The following is a 22,704-nucleotide window of genomic DNA, read 5'->3' on the forward strand; positions in this document are numbered from 1 at the left end:
CCTTTCCTGTACGAATCATTGTTTTTCCACAAGTTGCTGTTTGCTTTTCTTGTTTGCCTGGTGCCTCCTAACCTGGCCACACACAATTCCTTCAGTTTCCCCAGGGTTTTGTGACAGACAACAGCTCATTTATTGGTTTCAGTTTCCCTTCTAAAACTCTTCAAGTGCCTTTGAACAAGCTCTCCTCGTGTCCTTTAAATTGGAGCCACTTTTAAAAATAGAATCCGTAGAATAATTGTAAGAAAAAGACTCCGTGAGAACCCACAGTGTGCTAGGAGCTGAGTGGGGGACCAAGTAGTTGGGAGCTAGCTGAGTGACATCTTGGTGACTGCCCTAAGCCTTTATTTTCACCTGGAATCCCAGGTCCTTAGGGAACCCATATGCATTCATATGCAAAACAGGGATCATCTCCTCGTTCTGCAGTCAGTCTTTGACCACAGGATTTGGGGCTGTGTTTTGGGTGTTTCTTGTGCAGTTGTGGTGAAGATCTCCATCCCTTGGGTGCGGGATAGAGAGAGGAGGTTGTAATGGCAAGCAAGCAGGAGAAGGTGGAGCACGGGTTCAGATGAAGTACCATGGATGGGCAGGGGCATACTAAGAATTTGGTTCTATGCTGGAAGGATGGACTGCCTGATCACAGGGCTTGATGGAATGGGGAAGCCTGGGATGCATGATCTAAGATGTGAAGTGTGGGTAAGAGTTAACCAGGATGGAGGTTAGACATAGAAAAGGATTCCAGATGCCATGAGCAAGGGTACTGTGGTGGAAGTATAGGGAAAAGGTGGGTTTGGACCTGGAGCACCAGGCCAGGCTATACGGAGCTGTGGGAGCCCCTCCTGCCAGGCAGCCTGGACTACACTCTCATGGTTAAACTGTGCTTGGTGGGACCTTAACATGACCTTGACCTTGTTTTCTCTCCACACTCCATGCTCCCTAAGCACACTGGACACATTTTTGTCCAGGGCCTTTGCATGTGCAATCCTTACCAAGGCTGGAGACCCACATGACTCATTTTCTCCTTTATTCAATGTCTGTGCTCTTCCCTGTCCGCCCCTAAGCCCACATCTGAGCCATCAGCGGTGCTGGTGGCCTCTGCGCCACCTGCTTTAGTTTTGCCACCTCCAGAGATGGACACATGCTGTGACTCCTGTCTGTGTTCACTAGAACAGTCCCCCCAGGGGGCACGAACTTTGCTCTGCTGGTGTCCCTCAGCCTCTGGGGAGCCCAGGAGAAGGGATGAATGACCGAGTGGGTTCATGTTCCAGCCTGTGGCAGTCTTTTCTCTCCCTGTTTCTTCTTTTTCCAGTTGTGTCGTGAGGCAAGAGAACAACTCTGGACTGGCAAGCCTAGCCCCCCGCTGTGAGGAGCAGAGTCTGGGAGAGGGCAGAGCTGACTTTCTGCCTGGCCTCCGGAGTTTGAAAATAGCTCAGCCCGGCCCCTAGTGAGGCGCCTACCCTCCTATAGTGTCCTGCTGGAGCAGTGGCTCTGTCTGGAGCCTCCTGCCTGGCGCTGGGCTGGGGTCTGCTGGAGCCAGACCACCCGACAGCTGGGTCCACGCACATTCTGAGGCTCTGACCGGCACATGCACAGGCACTCCCCCCCTCCCCCCCACCACGTGACCATGGGGGTGGGATAATCCCTTAATCCCACAGTTTGAAAAGCCTGCTCTTGCCTGGCGTCTGATTTCACTTCTATGCAGTGGAGTGATAGGGGGGCTGCCTTCTGGGGCAGAGCACTGCTTCCACTGGAGTGGAAAGCACAAAGCATGGCTATGTGCGCACATGTGTGTGTCATGCTTTCAGATAATGCTCTGTGGTCCATTGGGACCAGCGAGGTTGGTGCCCAAGAGCATATGGAGTCACATGGGGCTCAGGGTTCGAATCCCACTTTGGTGCCTCTATACAGGGTGCACTGCCCACCCCTGCTGTCAAGTCCAGTGAAGGAGAAGTGCCACCATCCCTTGTCCTGTCAGGACAAGCTCTATATGTGCTACTCGGGGGTGGGGGTGGGGTCTTTCCAACTTTGATTTGTTGTCAATATTTAAATCCTTGAATTGTTGGAAGGAAAACCACATGCCCACTCAGTAATTAATTCCTCTGTAACCACAGACACCCACAGAACAGGGTGGGGTGCAGGTTCAATGTGAAGTAGATGTGGCTTCGATATGGTCTCAGAAGGGGAAGTCACATGCTGGAGGCCACAGGCAGGGAGGGCAGAGGCTCGCTCATGTACACCTACCTCCACTGATCACTCTATCTGGGTGTTCAAGGATCCCTCTTCACACATGTGGGTATGTGATGGTGGTGCCTCTGGCCACTTTCTCCGCCTCAGAGGACAGGCTCAGCAGCACCAGAGCGTCTGAGGTCTCCTGAGAAGTGGGGCTTTGAGCACATTCAGTACTCAGCGCACCTCACAGTTTCAGTGTGGGCAAGCAGCCGAATGCAAACAAACTCCTCCAGCAACAGTGGGATATTCTTTCTCTCTCCACTGCTTATACTAGCAGTAGAAAGTGGCATCTCTGAGACTTTGCTAAATTCAGGCCAAGATGCACCATGAAACCCTGTGTGGCAGTCAAAAGTGCTCTGTGCACATTTGCTGTGCAAGCGTAGAGGAGTGGTGAGGGGCAGTGCTGGGTGTTTGTGGGAACAGGAACATGGCTGCAAAGGCATGAGGGGCCCTGATAAATGCCTCCGCCACGACCCCTGGAGATGGAATTCACTGCATGGCTGCCATCAGTGGTAAGAGGAAGACTTTTCCTTTTTGTGGCTTTGGAAGTTGGGATCATATATGAATTTATTATCTATGCAGAAAAAGTAAACAGCTTTCAAAGGAAGTGGCCAAGAAGTCCAACACAGACAGGCCCAGCTGGACGCCCGGGCTGCCTTTTGGGTTTGACCCAGCTTGGCTACGCGGCTCCACCTTTAGGGTAATATTTTGGTTTTCACACCCACGGGAAAACCCAGCCAATGAGCATCAGGTTCTGTGCTGGGTGTCTGCCAAGCCTGGTTGTGGGTATGACGAAGCCCCAGGAATGGCGTGGTCTAAATACCTGTGGGATGATGCAGAGGAATGGAGAGATGCACTTTTCACAGGCTCCCGACTCGCCACTGTGGCCCTCGGCAAGCCATCTCCTCAGCTCTTTTGGTGGCAGAAGCCTCCTTTTTTCCTTCCTTCCTGTCTTTCTGTAGTCAGTAAATACCCACTCTGTCCCCAGTCCCCTTCTAGGCCATGAAGGTAGAAAGCAACTGAAAACCCCTACCCGTGGGGCTAAGGTAGTGAAACTTTTGGAGAGCTCCATAGATGTGTGCCGCCAGATTTCCTTTCTACAAGCCTCAGTTTCCCCTGTGCTAAAGGATCACAGTGTTTGGGCAGGACTCATTCCTGTAATAGTTGCCCATCTAAAGACTGAAATTCTGTTTCTGCCCCTAGCTTGCTGTGTGGCCTTGGAGAGATCACCTGTGCTCTCTGAGTCCCAGTTTTCTCTGCTGCAACCCGAGACCATCATTAACGCCTACCATGGCAGGAGAGATGCAGGTCCAATGGCACAAGGCCCAAAAATGTCAGCTATCTGCATCATCATTATCACATCACCAGAAAGAACAGTAAACAGAACAGTAATTGCCTCCCCAGGTTGGGAAAAGTTTTGTTTCCATGGAGACAAATGCCATTGGCCGGACTGGACCAGATTTCTGAAAAAACTACTGAACTAGCTAGCTTCCTTCCAGCTCTGTAGCTGTTGGAGCAGCCAGCCCAAGGGTCCTAGCGCTTGGAGCTGAGAGCACATGGGAAATGTGGGGGAAGAAATATACCGTTCCCAATGCCTAGAGTCATCTCCTGTTTCCACTGAGAACACTGGCTCTCACCTCTGCACATGCTGGCTGCATGGGGTGGACGTTGCCCCCAAGGCCCTGCTAACCCCAAATGCTGTCTGTAGCCAGTTGCCAGTTCTCTCTTGGGCACCTGAGTCTTGAGTGAGGGCAGGAAAGCCGAGGTGGGTAAAGGCATGGCATTCTGGTGCTCTGCAGAGGGTAGCCGTGGGCTCTGACTGGTCTCTATCCTGCCCTTGCCGGAGGAGCGGTGTGCCGGACCACCAGGGTTCACCCTGCGCCATTCTGAGATCACCGGCTTGTAACTACAGCTGTGTTCCTGGGTTAGTCACTCAGCTCCCCTTGGCCAAGACTCCCAGAGAGGCAGCATTGTTGCGGGCTAAAGTGGGATACCTTGGTGGCCTCTGGGAAGTGCGGGCAGTCACAGGTGTCTCTGGGGAGAGCACTGACCTCGGAGTCTGGTTCTCCAGAATGTACTGCTGTGTGGTTTGGGGGGTGGGGTGAAAGAATTACCATTTGTATGCAATGGAGCAGTGGGGGTAAGGTGGGGAAACCCAGTAGCAGATACAGGGGAAAGGCATGACACAGGTTTAGGATAGACCCAAGAGGGCCACCCCTGCCTTTGAAGGCACCTTCCTGGCTTGGGACGCTCGTTCCGCTTTATCTTAGGGGCTCTTCTCCCCTGCACCTGAAAACACTGAATTTCTGTACAGTTCCTAGCATCAGTGTTCCATGAGCTGGTTGGGCAAACGGGGCAAAGACACATTCTACGTTATACTGCCATTTCATGTCAGAGGTAGAGTCGGAGCCCGATCTGAGAAGTGGGTGCTCTTTGCTCAGAACTGAAACAGTTGAGACAAGCTGTGAGGAGAGGTTTGTGAACCTGACAAAGGAATTTTTAATTATTTGCTTCTCTGTGGAGTTGGACCTTAAAACAGTAACTAACAGACACCATGTCACATACCATCAGTATAAGTGTGAGTGGAGCCCACCAGACCTTGCATTTGGACTGTGGGTCCTGCTGTGTGTGTGTGTGTGTGTGTGTGTGTGTGTGTGTGTGCGTGCACACATGCTTCGTGCTCTGTGCATTTCCTCCATGTTCACTGAAGCCTTACAATCCTCCAAGACAGATACTGCTAACATTCTCACTTCCCAGGTCGAGCAGTCAAGGCCCAGAGAGATTTAGATACTAGCATCCAAGTCAACAGCCAAGATCTAAGACCAATGACTATTACAGTCATGCCTGGTGAGTTTCGCCACTGGCTCAGGGAAGGAAGGCTCGGAGGCAGCTCTGCTATGCACAGATGAATTCCTGCTGAGCAGAGGCTATGCGGTGCAGAGGCAGAAGGTCGGAAGAAACGTCTCTGTGGATGAAATAGAGCCACGTGTGGGAAGACAGAGCCATCAGCGCGGTTGGGTAGAGTGTGTCATGGCCTGGGGTGGAGTGGCATCCTGTTGACTGTCCCACATTCACTCTAGTGGTGGCGGTTCAGGTCCAGCAGAGCAACATTACCACGTCACTGGTTAACCCTGTCATGTTGAAGATAGGGCAGCATGGTCTAATGGTCAGGGCTGTGCAGGCAGGAGTCAGGACTTGTGTGTGGTATATGTTTGTATGTGTATGTGTGCATGTGGAAGCCAGAGGTTGATGCTGAGTGTCTTTCTCAGTTGCGTCTCACCCTATCTTGTAATTGATTAATGTGTTAATTAATGTTTGTGTGTACTTGATGTATGTGTGTGTGTGGATGTGTGAGTGTGTGTGCATGTGGGCCTGTGCCATGGTGCATGCGTAGGGGTTGCTCTGTGTAGCCCTGGCTGTCCTGGAACTTGCTCTGTAGATCTCACTGCTTTCGAACGCAGAGATCTACCTGCCTCTGCCTCCCCAGTGCTACTGCACCTGGCCCCCACCTTAATTTTTGAAGCAGGCCTCCCTCTCTCTGACTTGGGGCTCACTGTTTAGAGCGCCTGAGGTCTACTCTATGCCCCAGTCTCAAGTACTGAGGTTACAGATGTGCGCTTGCCCTGCTCTTTCCATGGGGGCCCAGACTCCTCATGCATGTGCTTCAGCAAGTACCTCACTTCACCCACTGCACCCTCTCCCAGCCCCCAAAAGTCAGGGCTCTGGTAGCCAATGTGACATCCTTCTTGTCAGGACTCAGGCTGTGGGAAAGTCACCCACCCTCTTGGCCCTTGGTGTGTTTGTCCTAGTTTGACTTCTGTTGCTATGGTGAAACGCTATGGGCCAGAGCAAACTGGGGAGGAAAGGCTTTATTTGCTTTATACCTTCTGGTCACAGGTGCTCAGTGGTTCCATGCTGAGAGAAGCCAGGGCAGGAACTCAAGCAGAGCAGGAACCCGGAGGCAGGAACTGAAGTAGAAGACATGGAGGAATGCCATTTACCGGCTTGCTCAGTTTGCTTTCTTATGCACCCCAGCACCACGTGTCCAGGGTGGCAGCACCAACAGAGGGCTGGGCTCTCTCACATCATCATTAATCAAGAAAATGCTCCACAGGTTTGCTTACAGGACGATTGGACAGGGCGATTTTCTCAGGAGATTCCTTCTTCCCAGGTGACCTAGATGGTTTCAAGTTGACAAAAACCTCAGCCAGTACAGTGTTCATCTCTAAAATAGAATTAGATTAGCCCTGAGCCCTCTGCACTCCCTGCCCTCTGCTTCTTTGTTTCCCCAAGTCTGTCCTCCTCCTCAATAGACTGAAGTGCTTACCTGGTGGTGGTGGCGCGTGCCTCTAACCCAGCACTCAGGAGGCAGAGGCAGGTGGATCTCTATAAGTCTGAGGCCAGCCTGGTCTACAGAATGAGTTCCAGGACAGCCAGGGCTATATAGAAAGATTCTGCCTTAACAAAAAAAAAAAAAAGAAAGAAAGAAAACGGACAGACAGCAATAGCAAGAGTTATTAAAAGATGGCGCAGAGTTCCTGCATGTTCCATGGCACTTCCCCCACCACTAACAGATTAGTATGCCAGGGCCCCTGCAGGGCTGACACCTTTCCATTCAACATAAGCTTCATGTCAGGACCCGAAGAAGGGCTTGTCGGGAGGGGTCAAGTGGTCCCTGAGTGGTAACTTGATGCCTTTGTTCATCTTTCTCTGCCTTTCACTATGTCTCTTTAAGAGGCCTATTGAGAATGGGGTCCAATCGTGGCTTGTTAGGCTGACAGGGCCCAGGCTCCAAACCTGCGTGCATCAGTAACACTAGACTGCATGTATTACAATGAACCAATATTGTCACAGTATCACTAGCTGATAAGCTCACACCTTACGTACTTCCTAGTCAATCCCTGGGCTGAAGGTCCATCTAGGACTGTTTCTATCCAGCATTTGTGTCTCCTTGGCTCCTCTGGGCTGTGGCAGGTATTCTGTGAATTTTCAGACTACTTCCTTGTATTTGGGTTCCATGCTTGGAGAAAGCCAACAGAGCTGGCCACACCCTCTTCTTGCTGCCTTTGGGTGTGCTCCTGGAAAGATGTCAGTCCTTTGCAGGATGTCCATCATGATGCTACTCTGTTTCTGTCCTAGGTGCAGCCCATGTTTTGGGAGTGGGCAGTTCCATCCGGGTGGCCCCACATGTGTACACAATCTGCTTCTTCATGGAAGCTTATCACTGCTTATGATCTCGTAATTGGTTTATGTAGATATGACTCATATATATATATATGTATATATATATATATATATATATATGTCTGTGTGTGTGTGTGTATGTTTATTTAGGAAGCTGTAGTCTACAGCCGCTCTCCAGGCTTGTGCAAACAATGCTGTCTGGTGTCTCCAGGCCTCAGCTGGCTGGACAGACTCCTTGACACAGGAGAGGAACTGGGAGGGGGCATCTCTCAGCAGCAGTGTGAGAGCCGTTCCATCCACTCACCTGCCTGGTGAAGCATGGTGCTGCAGAGCCCCTCAAAGCCTGGTCCCTCTCTCCTCCTCCTCTCTGACCTTCACAGCTAGACACAGGCAAGCACCAAGAAGCTTAGCCAGGCTGCTGGAGGACAGGATGTGCAGCCGCTCTTTGAGCTGGTTCGCTGAGCTCAGCTGCCCACAGGCGCATGGTCAGTCAGAACCTGCTGGCCTCTCAGAGCCTGTCCAGAACCAGGCGACTAGACGCCAGACCCTGGGCCTCACACACACCCTAGCACTGTACCCTTTTTATACCATAAGCCAACTAAGTGCCAGTGAGGCTTTTTTTTTTTTTTTTTTTTTTTGTATAGCAGATGTGTAATTGCTAAAAAGGGGCTGTTTGGATTTTTCCTTTTTGTTTTTGAGAAAGGGTCTCACTCTGTAGCTCAGATTAGCTTGGGCCTTCCTGCCTCAGCCTCATGAGTGCTGGGATCACAGGCTTGTGCCACCGGCCTTCTTGAATGCTCCATTGCATGCAATCCAGCCTAACAGTAAGTGGAGGCGATTACATTTCTCTGGGGAGGAAGAGTTATGAGAATCAAATTCCTGAAGCAAGTCATTATTTATGACTGTAGAGTTGAGGTAAGTAATGATAATTATCATCACCATCTTAATAATTATGCATAATTTGGTAGAAACTGAGAGGGAGATGTGTTGGGCCAGGAGGAGTTGGAGGGAGGGTGTGGGAGGTAAATATAATCACAACACAATGAATACATACATGAAATTTTCAAAGAATGAAAAAACACACCCTGGCATTTATTAATTTTTTTAATAAGATTTATTTATTTATTTTATGTATATGAATGCTCTATCTGCTGTATACCTGCATGACAGAAGAGAGCTTCTAGATCCAAGTATAGATGGTGGTGAGCCATTATGTGGTTGGTGGGAATTGAACTCAAGTCCTCCGGAAGGGCAGGAAGTGCTCTTAACCACTGAGCCATCTCTCCAGCTCTTACTCTGGCATTTATAATATTGATGACTTTGTTTCAGTCTGCTGAGAGCTCTAGGTGGAGGGACTGATACCTCATTTTATTATATATATGCTATATATTAATACGTTTAACTTATTTTTAATCTAGGGATTTTTAACCTAGACTATAACCCATAGGGGAACACCTTCACAGTTTTTAATGAGAAGGATCATTGAAGCTGCAAAGGAATGATGGCTAGGGACCCCTCACTGTCAGAAAAACAGTCTTGGTGAAGGCTTGTGATGGGGTCTGGCCCAGCTAGGTGATTGCAAAGAGGGTTTGGGGAGGAGCTTTGCTCTGGGTTGGGTACCACTGAGATGCTGGGGTGATGTGGTGCCTTTGTAAATCTCTGTAGTGGAGGCAGGATTGAGACCAGAAGTGTAACCCACATAGAAACAATGGTCCCTCCTCCCAGGCACATTTTGGAGAAACAAAGCCAGGTTGTGGCCCAGACAAGGTCATGCTGGGTTTTGTACAGACACGGTGGTGGAGAGGACTTGTTTCTGTCCAGTCGTCAGTCACAGGGTATTACCTGATGATGTCACGTGAGATCCTCATGTTCCACGCAAGCAAATCTTTCAGCTGTGAGCCTCAGACTGTCTGGCAAGTCTGTCAGACACCTCAGCCAAGCAGTCCGCTTCTGGATTCAGCTTCCCGAAGTCCGTATGCTTTCCTCTTTCTTAGCTGACATCAACACAAATTTGAACAGACTTTTTCCCCTTTGAAGAGTGGGCTGGGTGTGGCTCAACACAAAGAGAAAGTGTGAGAGTTTGAATGGAGCCACCAACAAGCAGATTCTTACTCCGGACCAGTCATATAGAAGCTCTGTCCAGCCTGGTGTTCAAGGTCATCCTACAACAGCCCCTGCTCTAGCATTCTGAGCAGTCATTATTCTTCAATGGGGAGAGGACAAAACAGTGAAACACCCCTTGATGGGGGACTGTCAAAAAATGTACAGCTTTCCTAATGTGTGTGCACACACACATGAACACACACACATGAACACACACACAAATACATACACATACACACAGAGCACTACAGGTGATATTCACACGCAGAAGTCACATTCCCGTATATGCAGGCATGTGATTAGGCTCTGCAGATAATTTTATTTATTTATTATTTCTTTTAAAAATATTATTATTATTATTTTATTATTATTATTATTTACTTTTGATTGATTCTTTGCTTTTTTTGTTTTGTTTTGTTTTGAAACAGGGCTTCTCTGTGTAGCATTGGCTGTCCCAGAGCTCACTTTGTAGACCAGGCTGGCCTTGAACTCACAGAGATCCCCTGCCTCCCAGAGTGGTGGGATTCCAGGTGTGTGTCACTGAACCCAGCTTTCTTATTGATTCTTTGTGAGTTTCACATCACCCCAGTCCAATTTATATCCCCTTCTCCTTGTTGCCCTCTGCCCTTGCAAATGCGTGCGCGCACACAAATAAAGCGAAGTATAGAAAGCATCTCATTCTCTAAGCTACTGTGTGCCACGGAGTGTCTCACAGTCTAGCCTCCTGCCCATACATCTTCACCTACAAAGGCTCATCGCAACGAGTCATTGGTCCAGTTCCAGGTCTTGGCTTCTGAGGCACTGTCAATATTGAATCCTCACCAGGACTCCTCTGGTTACACAGTTGCCCTGTGGAGATCCTACAGTTTTGGATGGGCAGGACGGGCCCTTTCAATCACCCCACCATTTTGCAGATGATGTTGATTTTGGGGTGGGCCAACTCAAAGCCCCGGATCTGGGCCTGGGTGGTAGCTCAGCTGGCCGGCCCAGCAGCTCTTCCTTATTCACACCACCAGGGCGAGTTCTCCAGCACTGATCCTTCAGCCAGGCCACCCGATGCTGCCATCCGAAGGAGGCAGGGTCAGCTCTCCCCTGCTCATGCCCTCAAGGCCAGGTTCCTGGACTGGCTTCTGTGTTTGAAATGGGCCCAAGAACCTTTCTGAGTTTCAGTAGTGACAAAGAACAAGAAGCAGGGGAGGATGGGAAAACACAGTTGCACCCTAGGCCACCCTTAGCACAGTGGTCATCAATTGCATCGTGGTTTTGGATCCTAATGTGCTGCTCTCTTAATCTGCTCTATTCCCAGCCCTGGATGGAAGAGGCAGGTGTTGGCCACCCAGGAAGGGGCTGGGGCAGCCAGGAGGCACTCAGGGTCACACAACCCTCCCCTGCTGCCAGGTCAGAAACAACACTTGGGCTGCTCTGCCAGGACTGAGAGCATAGTGCAGCAGCAGGATGCCCGCCTGGCATGTGCCAGTGTGTTCTGAAACCATGGCAGGACAGTCAGGAAGCCAGAAACCTGAGCAAAGGTCCTGTTTATTGTGAAGCACGAGGGCCTGACAGTGAGCTTCATTTTCTATGGCGAGTTCCAGCCAATGCTGAATGTTTAGGTCACAGGGGAGTGAGATGGAGACAGGGTGCACTCTAAAGCATGTGGTTTCAGGTCTACAGCACCCATGTAGCCCCTTGCACTAGGCCTTAGCCATGTGCTGTCCTTTCCTGTGAAAGGGGGTATACTAGGCTCTCACTGAGTGATTATGGGGCTCTGGGGATATCTGGAGGCAGGTACCTGGCATGGAAAATAATACCATAAGATGCCACAGAGAATGGGATAGTGCCTGGCTCTGTCCCCAGGCCTGATGACTTACTAGTTCACAGGGATCCTACAAGCCCCACCTTCCCTCTGCAAGGGACAAAGCCAGAACATAGTCCTCTGTGTTTCTTACAGGACCCTGAATTAGTGCCATAGGGACATGAAAGTCAACTGGAAATGGACAGTTCTTCGAGGGTAGCTTGTGGTCACCTGGACCCTTACTTCTTCATAGTACGAATCCCGGGTAGAGACAGAGTTACAGAAGTCACGAAGAGCCCTGGCTATAAGCTGAACATTAGAATTTCTTAGAATGCTGGGCCACTGGGGGGCATTAGCCAGGAGGAACACAGGAAGGTGCGGTCCTGTTAGGAGGCTAAGGAATGAGGCTAGCTGGCAGAGTGGGGCTAGAGGCTAGCAGGGTACAAGCCTGATTCCCTTCCTGTCACTTAGGAGATGGCAGCATGTGTCAGTTTCCCTGTCCAGGGAACAGAGCTCTGGCTGCAGACAGCAGAGCTACCCACGAGGCATGGTTATTGTTCCAGGTCTACTGAATCCACTGAATCCTGGCTGCATTAGCTTAGCCTATGTCCTAACGTCTGTGAGCTCGTTTCCACACCTGTAACACAGGGCGGTAGAGCAGCCTGCTGGGGGCCAGGTAAATGGTGTTCGGGGAGTTAGCACTGAGAGCACGCAGCTGAAGGCTGTTACCTCGTGTGTCTCCTGCTGACTTCAGGAATGAGTCCCTCTGTCCTCCTATAGCCGAGGCATTCATTTACCTCCTCTCTCTAATGCCCAGGCCCAGGGCAATGGACAAAGTAGACCTTTGACCACAGCTGATCCAGCAGTGGCATCTGGAGGATTTCCAGATGAAGGCAATGGGAGGGGCCTCAGCTGCTTTAACAACCAAGGTCTAGACGGGCAGATATCTTCGAGAACCGCTGTGAGTCAAGTGAAACAGGGAAGCTGCTTGTGCATGTGTGCCCGAGTGCATTGCGTGAATGTGTGTGTTGTCCTCATGACATGGTGGGAAAGCCACATCCTTCCTTCACTGCTACCCCAGCCAGCAGTCACACTGGCCTCCGGTGGTTACAGAAATTTGCCAAGCTCACGCCAACCCCACGGCCTTTGCATTGTTCGCGCTAGTAGGCTCTTCTCCCTGCAGCTCTTCATTTGCCTCTGTTCTCTGTGCCTCTTCAGGGGCTGGAGAGATGGCTCAGCCATTAGGAATGCTTCAAGCTCTTGCTGAGGATCCCAGATCAGTTCCCAGAACCCACATGGTGGCTCAAAGCCATTTCTAACTCCAGCTCCAGGGGATCTGATATTTTCTTCCGACCTTCTTGGGGGCTAGACATGCACATGGTGCTTATACATACATGCAGGCAAAGCACCCACACATATAAAATAATGTGGGTTCTGTTTGTTTGATTTTGAGACAGGGTTGCTCTCTGTGGTCCTCCCTTTGTAGACAAAGCTGGCCTTGAACTCACAGAGATCTGCCTGCCTCTGCCTCCTGAATGCTGTGTGGCATGAGCCACCACTCTCAGCTAAAATAAATAAATAAATCTTAACAAAAAACATCTCCTTAGGGCTGGGGAGAGTCTTGGTCAATAGGGTGCATGTTACACAAGTGTAAGGACCTGCGTTCAGATCTCTAGCACAACCTAAAAGCTGGGCATGGTGGGGCAGACCCGTGATCCCAGCCCTGGAGAGGCAGAGACAGAAAGGTTCCTGGTGTCCACTGGCAGTCAGTCTAGGAGCTCCAGGTTCAGTGAGGGACCCTGTCTCAAATCACAATGTGGAAATCAACTGTGGAAGCCATCTGCTGTCAACCTCTTGCCTTCCCAGCACACCACACACATCTATCTATACATGCATGAACGCTCTGGTTTGTTATGTGTGTTTTCTGCATTTGTGGTGTACTCTTTATTCACCTCATCTTGAGTATTTTTAATTTGCTCCTTGGTCATCCTGCTCTGAGCTTGTTCAGTTCAGTGAGGTGGGCTGTAGACATCTGTCGATACACTGCTCCATCCCCATCACCCTGCCAGGCCTTGGTCCAGGTAGGTCTTCAACCAACCACAGCTATATGAGCGAATGTGCCCATAAGGAATGAGCGAACGCAGGTGAACCCACCAGGTCCAATGCTGCACGTCTCTGAAAAGCTGTTCTGTCAAAGAGGCTGCTGCTGTTGTTGCCAAGGCAACAATTTGCCTGCTTCCCAAAGCATCTTTTTAAAAGAAGCAGTGGCTCAGACAATGGTGGGATGGAAAACCCAGAGAAGGATCCATTCCTGAAGCCACTTGGGAACCCTTCCACGAGGGCTGCCTGTTTCCTTCCTCCCTCTCCTAAGGGCCACCTTCCCTGTTGCCCTTGGTTAGGTCCCTAGTATAAACACAGTGAACTCCAGTACAGAAACAGCCTTTTCTGGCCACATGAAGTGCTGCCTGGCTGGTTCTACTGGGACCCACCAGGCACCAGTGAGAACAGGCTGGCCTTAGAAATCCTTCCAGAAAGTTCCTTTAGCCCATGTGATGGGCAACAGGGACAGCACTTCAGTGTTTTTATGGAAGGTGGCCACATATCTCCAGAGAGCTTGAGAAAGGAGGCAGCTCAGGGATGCATGTGTGCTGGAGCGGGTGGCTCTATACCTGGACGAAACCCTTTCTCTTCCTTTAGCACAGAAGTGGAAGGACGTTGAGCCCAGGCAAGAGGTCAAAAAGATTTTGGGTAGGAGTTTCAGCTGCAGAAATTCCCAATCCAGTTCCAAGGAACTGCGGCCCCCAGGAGATGAAGCCTAGTCCCCAAACCACCCCTGCCCTCGTGGGGCTCCTCCAGCAGCTGCGGTGACTCCACACTGCTGTCCTCAGAGCTGTCAGGAGTTGGCAGGTGCTTTGTGGGACGTTGGGTCTCAGGGAGGATCAGAATTGTGCCTGGGGGGGTGTCTCTGGGCCTTGATTTCTAAGGTAACTTGGGGCACAACTGGCACCCGAGGCAAGACTTGTGGGGCAGGAGCAGTGGTGGGGAGACAGAGAAGAGAAAGTGGAACTCCTCCTGCCCCCCTGCTTCCTGCAAACAAGGCTTGGTCTGGTCCCTGAGTGGCCCCATCCTGGCCATAAATGATCACGTAACCTGGCTTTGGCCACTCAGAATCCCAGGCCCATGCTGGTCGGAGAGGATCATCTTTGGCTGGATCATCTGGGCCAGAGCTAGCTTCTGGCTCAAGATGCTGAGCTGGGACATGAACTGCGGCTGCTGGAGCCAGCACATCAGAGACCCCCCGCTGAGAATGCAGTTAAGCAGGGTGGGACAAGTTGCAGGTGGAGGCAGGCATCACCGGAGCACCTGGAACCAGCTGCCCCTGAAACCGCCCCTTGTATGTGAATGAACCCTCCTTCAGGATGCTGTTTCTGTGTCTGGCGAGGAGAAAGGAAGGCAAGAGGGGAGTATGGATATTTAGATGCAGGAGTCCAAGGGTTGAACTGATGGAGAGGCTGCCCCCTGGGGCTCAGTGTTGCCTTGCTCTGCTTCTGAGCACGCAGTGCGCTAGAAACATCAGAATACAGAGGTAAGTGCTGGGGACACAAGAGTAGGATGCTCCCCTCCCTGCTTGCCTGGATCAGGAGAAGGAGCACACGTCAGGGAGGGGTGGCCTTCCTCACTCCCTTGGCCTTTGAAGGAATGTGTGTGTGTGTGTGTGTGTGTGTGTGTGTGTGTGTAAGCCAGATGTCATTCCTTAGGAGCTATCTTTGTCTTTCACTTGGATCTGGAGATTGCCGATTAGACCAGACTGACTAGTCTGTAAACCTCAGAGACTCACTGGCCTAGGGTCTCAGAGCCAGTGTGACCCGGAACTCTGCCCAGTCTTATATTCAGTAAGTGCTGAATAAGGCGACTTGAATTTTCTCTGTGTGGCAGCCTGATCCTAAGTCCTTTCCAGGCCTGCTGGAAGTGCCCCTGCATCACTGGAACCCAGGAGGACGGAGCCCATCCTGGCAGGCCTAACTTGCCCAGACTCGAGAAAGGTGCTTCCTGGCTGGGCTTGGTGTCAGGGGATTATAACAGCACTGTGAGGATGGTGGAAGGGGACACAGTGATGTGCCAGTTTTTGGTTAAAGGTTCTTAGAGATCATGAGTCCTGTGACTGCAACACTTCCTTCAGGGACAGAGGGCAGCACCATGTTGGATGATGGTTGGTGTCAGGCCTGACAGTTGCTGGCTGAGCCAGAATGAGCCTTGTAGCTAGCGCAGGTGGGGTAGAGGTGGAGGTGGGGGATGTGTCCCTCAGGCTCCCCCTCATGATGGGTGAGGACCAGCTTTTCCAAGGGCATCCTTGGCCCTGTGATCGAACAAATAGGGCTCCATTAAAAAAATGTGTGTGTGTGGTGCATGTGTGTTTTTCATGTCGTATGTGTACACGTGGAGGCCAGAGGTCAGTTCAGATCTTCCTCCTTCACTTCTCCACCTTCTCTCACCAATTCAGCTAGGTTGGCTGGCCAGCAAGCTCCAGAGAGCCCTCGGTCTCTGCCTCCCCAGTGCTGACCTATAGGTCCTCATGGCCACAACCAGCTTTTTATGGTGCTGGGGATCTGAACTCTGATCCTCATATTTGCATGGTAAGAATTTTACCTATGGAACCATCTCCCCACTCCTCATTTTCAGGCAAATAAATTTGGAGAAAGCTGCTTCCCCCAACCCCATCCTGGGTGGCTTGGGAACACACGAAGGGCTCCGAGAAGTCCTGCAGTTACGAAAGCCTATTCTTTTTATTTAACCTATTATCTCTCTCTCACTTCATCCAAAGTACTTTAGAGAGGAGCCTTAGTTATTACTTATGGAACACACTCTAGGGCACGCTGGAGTAAGAAGATTCCCCTCTCATGCTTCTGGAAACCTCTGGGAGACCAGTTCTGACTGTCAGCCACTGAAGTCCAGGAGCCATAGAGCACCGGGAAATGATGGCTCGCACTTGGGGTGGGAATGGTGTCCAGGCCTTGGGAAGCAAGTCGGCAGACATCTCAAGGCTAGAGAAACTCTGAATTGGAGAATGGAGATAGACTCTCAGGCTCCCCTGGAGGGGGCCACCTGCCTTCTGTGAGACTTTCCCACCCGCTGCAACCCCATCTTCCGAGGTATCAAGTTCAGTCTGCCTCAGGCCATGACAGCGAGTCCCTGCAGGTGGCAGGAGGGAGAAGACTGTGGGTACCACAGAGGCAGGGCTTCACAACAGAGGGGTAGGTGGAGGTGGGTGACTCTTGATAATTTGGCAGCAAGGTAAGCTGGCTCTGATGTCCCAGAATGTCCCAGATGAGCCCTGGGCACTGATTTCTGGGTGGGGCCCAGCTTGCACAGAGCCATCTTGGTTGAGAATCCTCCTCCCACATCAGTCTCTGTAGGGCTGCGTGTCAGGCACCCATTGGCCGCAGCATCATGCGCGTGCCATGCAGTGAGTAGCTGGGGCCCCGGAAGTATTGCCAGCGGATGCCATTGAGCTTGTGCAAGTGTTGCTGAACTGGATAGTAGATGCCATTGAGGTTGGAGAGGCCACAGGCGTCAAACCACCACCCTAGTGGAAGAGGGAGGACAGAGGTTGAGGGAGGTGGGATGTGGTGGCCTGGATTCAGGGAGGGTAAAGCTGATGACTGTCATCTTGGGGTTCCAGCTCACTAAAGGCGGTGGTCTGGGTGTAGGCAGAGATGAAGCTGGGGTTTTGGAGGGTAGCAGGGGCTTCGGTCACAGTTGAGGCTCCTCTGTCACTTTCTATCGTGTCTCTGACACCCCCTTCCCTTTTTTCCCTTGATGACCTCCTACCAGGCTGTCATGCCCTCCTGTTCTTTCTAAGGCTTTCTATGTTTGTGGATGTCCCTCTGTCTGTGTCATGTGTCTCTCTATTGCCCTGTCTTCCCCTGGGGCTCTGTCCCCAGTGTGCTCTGGGCTTTATTCCTCTCCTTGCTGTCTGCTGTCGCCTGCACCTCTCTGTCTCTGCCACTTTGTGTCATTGTTGGCCTCCTTTGGCCCCTGTCTCTGTGACCTAGGTCTCGACCCTTTCTATCTCTATCCTCTGATTTCCCCCCACCCTACCAGGAGCACTGCCTGACATAGAGGTGGGGAAGGGAGCTATCCTCCTGCCTCTGGTTTCCCCAATGCAGTTTCTACCTGCTCGGGGAGTAGGGGAATCCTTAGACGAAAGGGTGGGATTAGTGAGTACGGCGTTTTCCCAGAGATACCCTTGGCATCTCCCAGCTGGTCTCTCAGGCAATCTAGGGGTGTTTCTATTGAAGGCAACCCATGGGGACTCCAATGATCTGCAAGAGGGAGGTTTGGCCAGAGCCTCACTAGGAACACCCAGCTCCAGATATCACGTAGACACACCCTCCTCCACATCCAGATGTCCTCTGGACACACCCACCTCCAGACATCATCTGAGCACATTTGCACATGCAGTTATCATTGTCCAAGTCGATGGTGCTGAACTTGGTGCCCTGCGGAGCTAGGCTGTTCTTGCGCCCTGCTGAGTTGCTGCTCGCATTCACAGAGAGGCTGGAGGCAGTGGGGAGGCAGGGTAAGAAAGGGTCAGGTTGGGGCTCTCCCGAGGGCTTTGTTCTGGCAAAGTTCCCTTCCTGTTGTTTCTGCAGGGGAAACCCAGCCTGCTCTGATGCCAAGGCCATGGGCGCTCCTGGTGGCCCTCCTCTCTTGCCACGCTGGGATCACAGCACTTACTGCAGCTGGGCCCTTTTTACTTGCTGAGTTTGGGTCCTAGAGAGCGCTGAGTGGGAGACACAGAGTAGGGACAGCAGCTAACAGTCTTTTGAGCATCTTCTCTGGACCAGGCGTCCTTACAGTGTCTTGAGGTTAACTCATTTTCATCTAAACCTCATAGTCCCCTTTTCTATGCAAGGGAATGAGGATGCCAAGAGCCAAAGGAATCTGCTCAGGTTCTCAGGCCCAGTAGCCAGAGTCCAGTGTGCAGTGGCCTGGTAGGGGGAGGGTTACATGCCTTTTGCCTACAGCCCTGAGGGCCCAGCATAGCAGCTGCTCCATTCCACACCTCTTCCACAAAGCCTTCCTGGCCATTGCAGCCCATGTGGATCAACCCTCAAGAAACCCCCATCCAGGGGACAGAGACCTTCTATTTCTTTGCCAGACTCTGTGAATATGTCCAGGCCTCCAGGGTTGTGATGGCTGTGGGGACTCCTACATCAGGGCCCAGGAAACCTCCCTTTGATCACCTGCGCCTGAGGAAACCCCGATACTTGATTCTCTTGAGAACCCCAAGTGAGAGCATGAAGTGTGTCCCTCCTGTGCTCAGTCATTGCATCTGACAAACAAGGGCGCCTCCTGCCTGTTGCTGCTAGTTCTTTCATCCCTGCCTCTGGGCTTCTCTGTGGATCCTCCCACTTAGCTGCTGACCTGGAGATGGCGCCCAGGGCAAGCTGGCATCCTTCTCCCCCCCCCCCCCCCGTTCCTCCTTTGGCAGTTTCCAGGCCTCCCAGTGGTTTCCAGGACCCCCACCCGTCTTCCAGGCTTTCCTGTGTAAGTGGACACCTTATGGCCTCAGAAGCCTTAGTGAACATTCGGGTTTGGGGAGCACACGACCCAGCTGGATGCCGTTTTTTAAATGTGTGTGTGTCTGTGTGTACAAGTGCACCTATACATTTGTGTGCATGTAAAGGCCAGAGGATAATCTCGAGCATCTTTCCTCGGCTATTTTTTTTTTTTTTTTGTGACAGTATATTTTATTGGCCCAAGGAGCTCCAGTGAGCCCCCTGTCTCCATTTCCCTAGTTCTGTGTGTATAAGCACATGCTACCATGCCTGGCCTTAAAATTCTGGGTTCTGGGGATTAAACTTGGATCCTTATGCTTGAAAGGCATAAACTTAACTGACTGAGATATCTCTATAGCCTCTCTCTGCCATTTTTGAGAACACCTGACTTCCCAGGATTCCCCTACAAAAAAGACACATATACACACACACCCCCAAGGGGACCTCTTTGGCTGTCCAGGATCTCTAGGCCACTGGATATTGCCCCTAGCAGCTACTGCCTCCCTGGGGAAAGTGGGCTGCCTTAGGGACATGTCTGACCCCTACTCACTACCACCATGTTAGGAGACGAATGGCTCTGAGGTAGGTCCAGGCCAGAGTCTTTCCCAGCTTATGCCTGGCACAGGGCAAGTTTCAATACCCTGTCATTAGGCCTCTGCAGCGGATTAAGTCCACACTGCTTTTTGAGGCATGACAGAGCTGGTAGCAGGGAGCTATCCATGGTTCAGAGACAAAGCTGGAGGTGTACACCCAGTTTACGTGCAGAAGAATAGGGGAGCCTGGGAACTGAGCACAACTTTGCCTGGTGAACACAAACCTTGTGGATGCTGTCGGAAGGATGTTGGGTTGGTGTAGTTTTGCCTTTGAATCTAGCATTTAAAGATCTCCAACATTCGCCAAACACTCACTACATGCTAGGTGCCTTACCATCGGTTGTCTGGTTTCGGATGCCAGTCTCTGGCTCTCCCAGAGCAGGCCAGTGCCACACGAAGGCTGCAGCAGTGATAGCGATTTGGATGGATCCCACATTTGATCAGGATTCGGGGTATGCTCGGGGCTTCCACTCAGCAGACGAGAGGAATTTGCTCAGGGTCACGCAGAAAGGGGTGCAGAGGGACATAGTCTTTCCTTTAAGGCCAGTGTCTTCAGTAGGCACTGAAGACAGGTCATGGCATATTCTCCCTGGTCAGCTCCGAGGATCTGGAGCCCCTGGGTCAGCCTTGCACAGCTCAGCCCTAGGAATGTTCCCTCCAGCTCTGCCTCCTGCACCTCAAGCATCGGGGTGGTCCCACCAGGGAGGATGGCAGGCCTACCCTGCTGGAGGAAGCAGGGGCACTTAATAAGAAAATGGAGGCATGTGGGAGTGCCAGGGATGTCCCTAGGAGCACATTTATGGGGAGACAGTCATTTAGAGGTTCCTTGAGAGCAACCAAGTGCCTCCCTGGCTTTCTGGAAGTTGTCTGCAGCTGGAAAAGGGCCAGGTGCCAGGGGGCATTCTTGCAGGCCCATGAGTGAGCTCATGAGCTCATTCAAATAATTGAGCCGGGCTCAAAGATAGCTAAGACACAGGCTTAATCCGAAGACCAGTGAGTGTCTCAGAGATGTGACATCACCGAGTGGAGATACAGGGAGAACTGAGTTCAAGTCCAGGATCCACCTAATTTGTCATCTTAGACTAAGCACTTAGTGCCCCAGTTCCCTTTTCACTAAAATGTGTATAAGAATGTGTTTAACCAGTGTCCAGAACAGAGTAGGTACCTGGGAAAGGCTCGCTTCTTTTCCTAAACACACACCATAAACCACATAGAGGAAGGGGTGGGAAACCATGATGACTTGACTGTAGCCTTATGCCCAACACAGAGCACAGAGAATGCTGACCTTCATGCACCCAGGTTCCACTCAAGGCTGCAAATAGCAGTGCTGAGAGAGGTTCTCTTTTGTCCCAGGGTGGGGACTTTAGCACCTCACCACAGAGGGCATCAGACAAACTGAGATCAATTCCCCACCCCTGCTGTCTGTAAATGGGGCGACTAACTTCTTGCTCTAGGCACAGTGGCGTCAGTGACAGTCTTTCCACCCCACCCAGGGTCCAAGACTTGCTGAGTGCTAAGTAGCCACCTCCAGATCCCGTGACGTGCGCCCAAATTTGGGCCAGATGGTGGAAGCAGGAGACGCCCAGGGAATGACCCTGGGTGCAGGCTCTGTAGCCACTTGCCTTGGGACCCCAAGCCACCCACAAGCCTGGGCCCCGGGCCCACCTGTACCGCTGCCTCTCGTCGCCCAGTTGGAAGTGCTCATACTGGATGGAGGTCTGGCGGCCCTCCCAGTCATGCAGCTCCACACGCAGCAAATAGGCTGTCCTGCTGGTGAGGCGGTGCACGGCCTCGTTGCCCAGCCAGTGCTCTCTGGCCACATTACCAAAACCCTGTGGGGAGGACAGGAAGGGGTGGCTGTGTGAGGAAGGAGGCAGCGTCTGTGGCAAGCAGCTGGGCCAGCCCAGGCCCCGCGGCCGCTTATCCGAGGTCAGTGCCTAATGAGCAAGTTTGTAAGAATAGTGCACACAGGCCTGGAAGAGGAGCCTCCCTTCCCGGAGAGCGACGATAAGGTGTTGGTAAATTACAAACCCACTAAAAATAACTGAAATCGCATTCTCCTAAAGTCAGAAACACTCAACTCATTTGTGGTGATAGAAACTGAGAGAGCCGGGGGACCGGCTCAGTGGGGAAGGGCAATCGCTGTGCAGGAGGAGAGCTTGAGTTAGAATCCCCAGTCCCCATGTATGGTGAAGCGGGGAGCAGAATCAACAGGGCTTGATGACCACCACCCTAGCTCCAGCTGTAGTTAGGGACCTGGACTCAGGACACAGCATCCTCCACCGGCCTCCCAGCATGAATGGAAGCACAAACATACCACACAGGTAAACTAACACTCACAGATAATAAAATTAAAATAAAAAGAAGCAGCCCCAGCCTCTGGGGACACTCCTAGGGAGAGGGAACACGGGGGCCTTCCAAGTGCCAGGAAGCCGGTTAGCTGTGAATGGCATGGATGAGCTTGTGCTGCGCTTTCTGCTGTATTCAGCTAAACGCACGTTAAGCAGGAAGGAGCCCACTGAGCCAGCTGCCAGGCAGGAGTGGCAGAGCACATTTTCTCCAGCGGCAGGACAGAGGCTGGACAGACAGTTTCAGCAATGGAAAAATGTGAGGTCACAAGTCCTCACAGTATCTTTGTGGCTTAAGCTCCACGTTGTCAAGAAACCAATGCCCTTTGGCAGAGCGACCTCTCAGGACCAAGGACAGGGGCTCAAGTGTCCTCTTGATCTGCTAGTTGCTTAAAGCCAACCACTGTGAGCCCTTCTCTGGTGGACACTGGTTGCTTGATTCCCCATGAACATCTCTTTCTATTTCCTTTACTTTTGAAAATTTTAAGGGCTTTTAAGTGAGCTTGCCAAAATCTTGTGTTCGGAATTTAACCTTAAGCATAAGCCAGGAAGGCAGCTGGGCCCTCTTGGCCATCCATATGTTCTTTGAAGCAGCCCCACTTTCAAGAATTTGTCTTAAACTGGCTGTGGAGGTACACCCTATAGTCTCAGCGTTGTGAAGGTGGAGGCAGGAGGATCAGAAGTTGAGGGTCATCTCCTGCTACAAAGAGAGTGTGATGTCAACTTGCAATATGTGAAATCCAAGAAGATGAGGAGAAGGAGGAGAAATTTGTATTGTGGATATATTAGAGACATATACAAACATGAGGAAATTCAGAGAGCCTGGTAGCGCACACCTTTAATCCCAGCATTCAGAAGGCAGAGGCAGGTGGATCTCTGTGAGTTCAAGGCCAGCC

The 22,704-nt window shown here is 51.5% G+C and overlaps 2 protein-coding genes across 5 annotated transcripts in view; one reads left to right on the forward strand and one right to left on the reverse strand.

Annotated features, from left to right (window-relative positions):
- Fam110a (family with sequence similarity 110 member A) overlaps positions 1-22,704 on the forward strand; it is a 75,684-nt gene that overhangs the window by 14,288 nt on the left and 38,692 nt on the right. The window lies entirely within an intron of this gene.
- Positions 16,066-22,704, reverse strand: part of Angpt4 (angiopoietin 4) — a 33,583-nt gene continuing 26,944 nt past the window's right edge. The window contains exons 7-9 of one of the 2 annotated variants that reach the window (XM_021649266.2): positions 21,126-21,292; positions 17,733-17,863; positions 16,066-16,889 (exon numbers count right to left, since the gene is read on the reverse strand). In XM_021649266.2, the coding sequence (XP_021504941.1) occupies positions 16,729-16,889; positions 17,733-17,863; positions 21,126-21,292 (459 nt within the window). In that variant the 3' untranslated portion in view covers positions 16,066-16,728. The remainder of the gene's footprint in view (positions 16,890-17,732; positions 17,864-21,125; positions 21,293-22,704) is intronic. The other variant, XM_060383089.1, reaches the window with a different exon arrangement.

This window comes from Meriones unguiculatus, chromosome 4 (genome assembly GCF_030254825.1).
Source record: "Meriones unguiculatus strain TT.TT164.6M chromosome 4, Bangor_MerUng_6.1, whole genome shotgun sequence".
NCBI lineage: Eukaryota > Metazoa > Chordata > Mammalia > Rodentia > Muridae > Meriones > Meriones unguiculatus.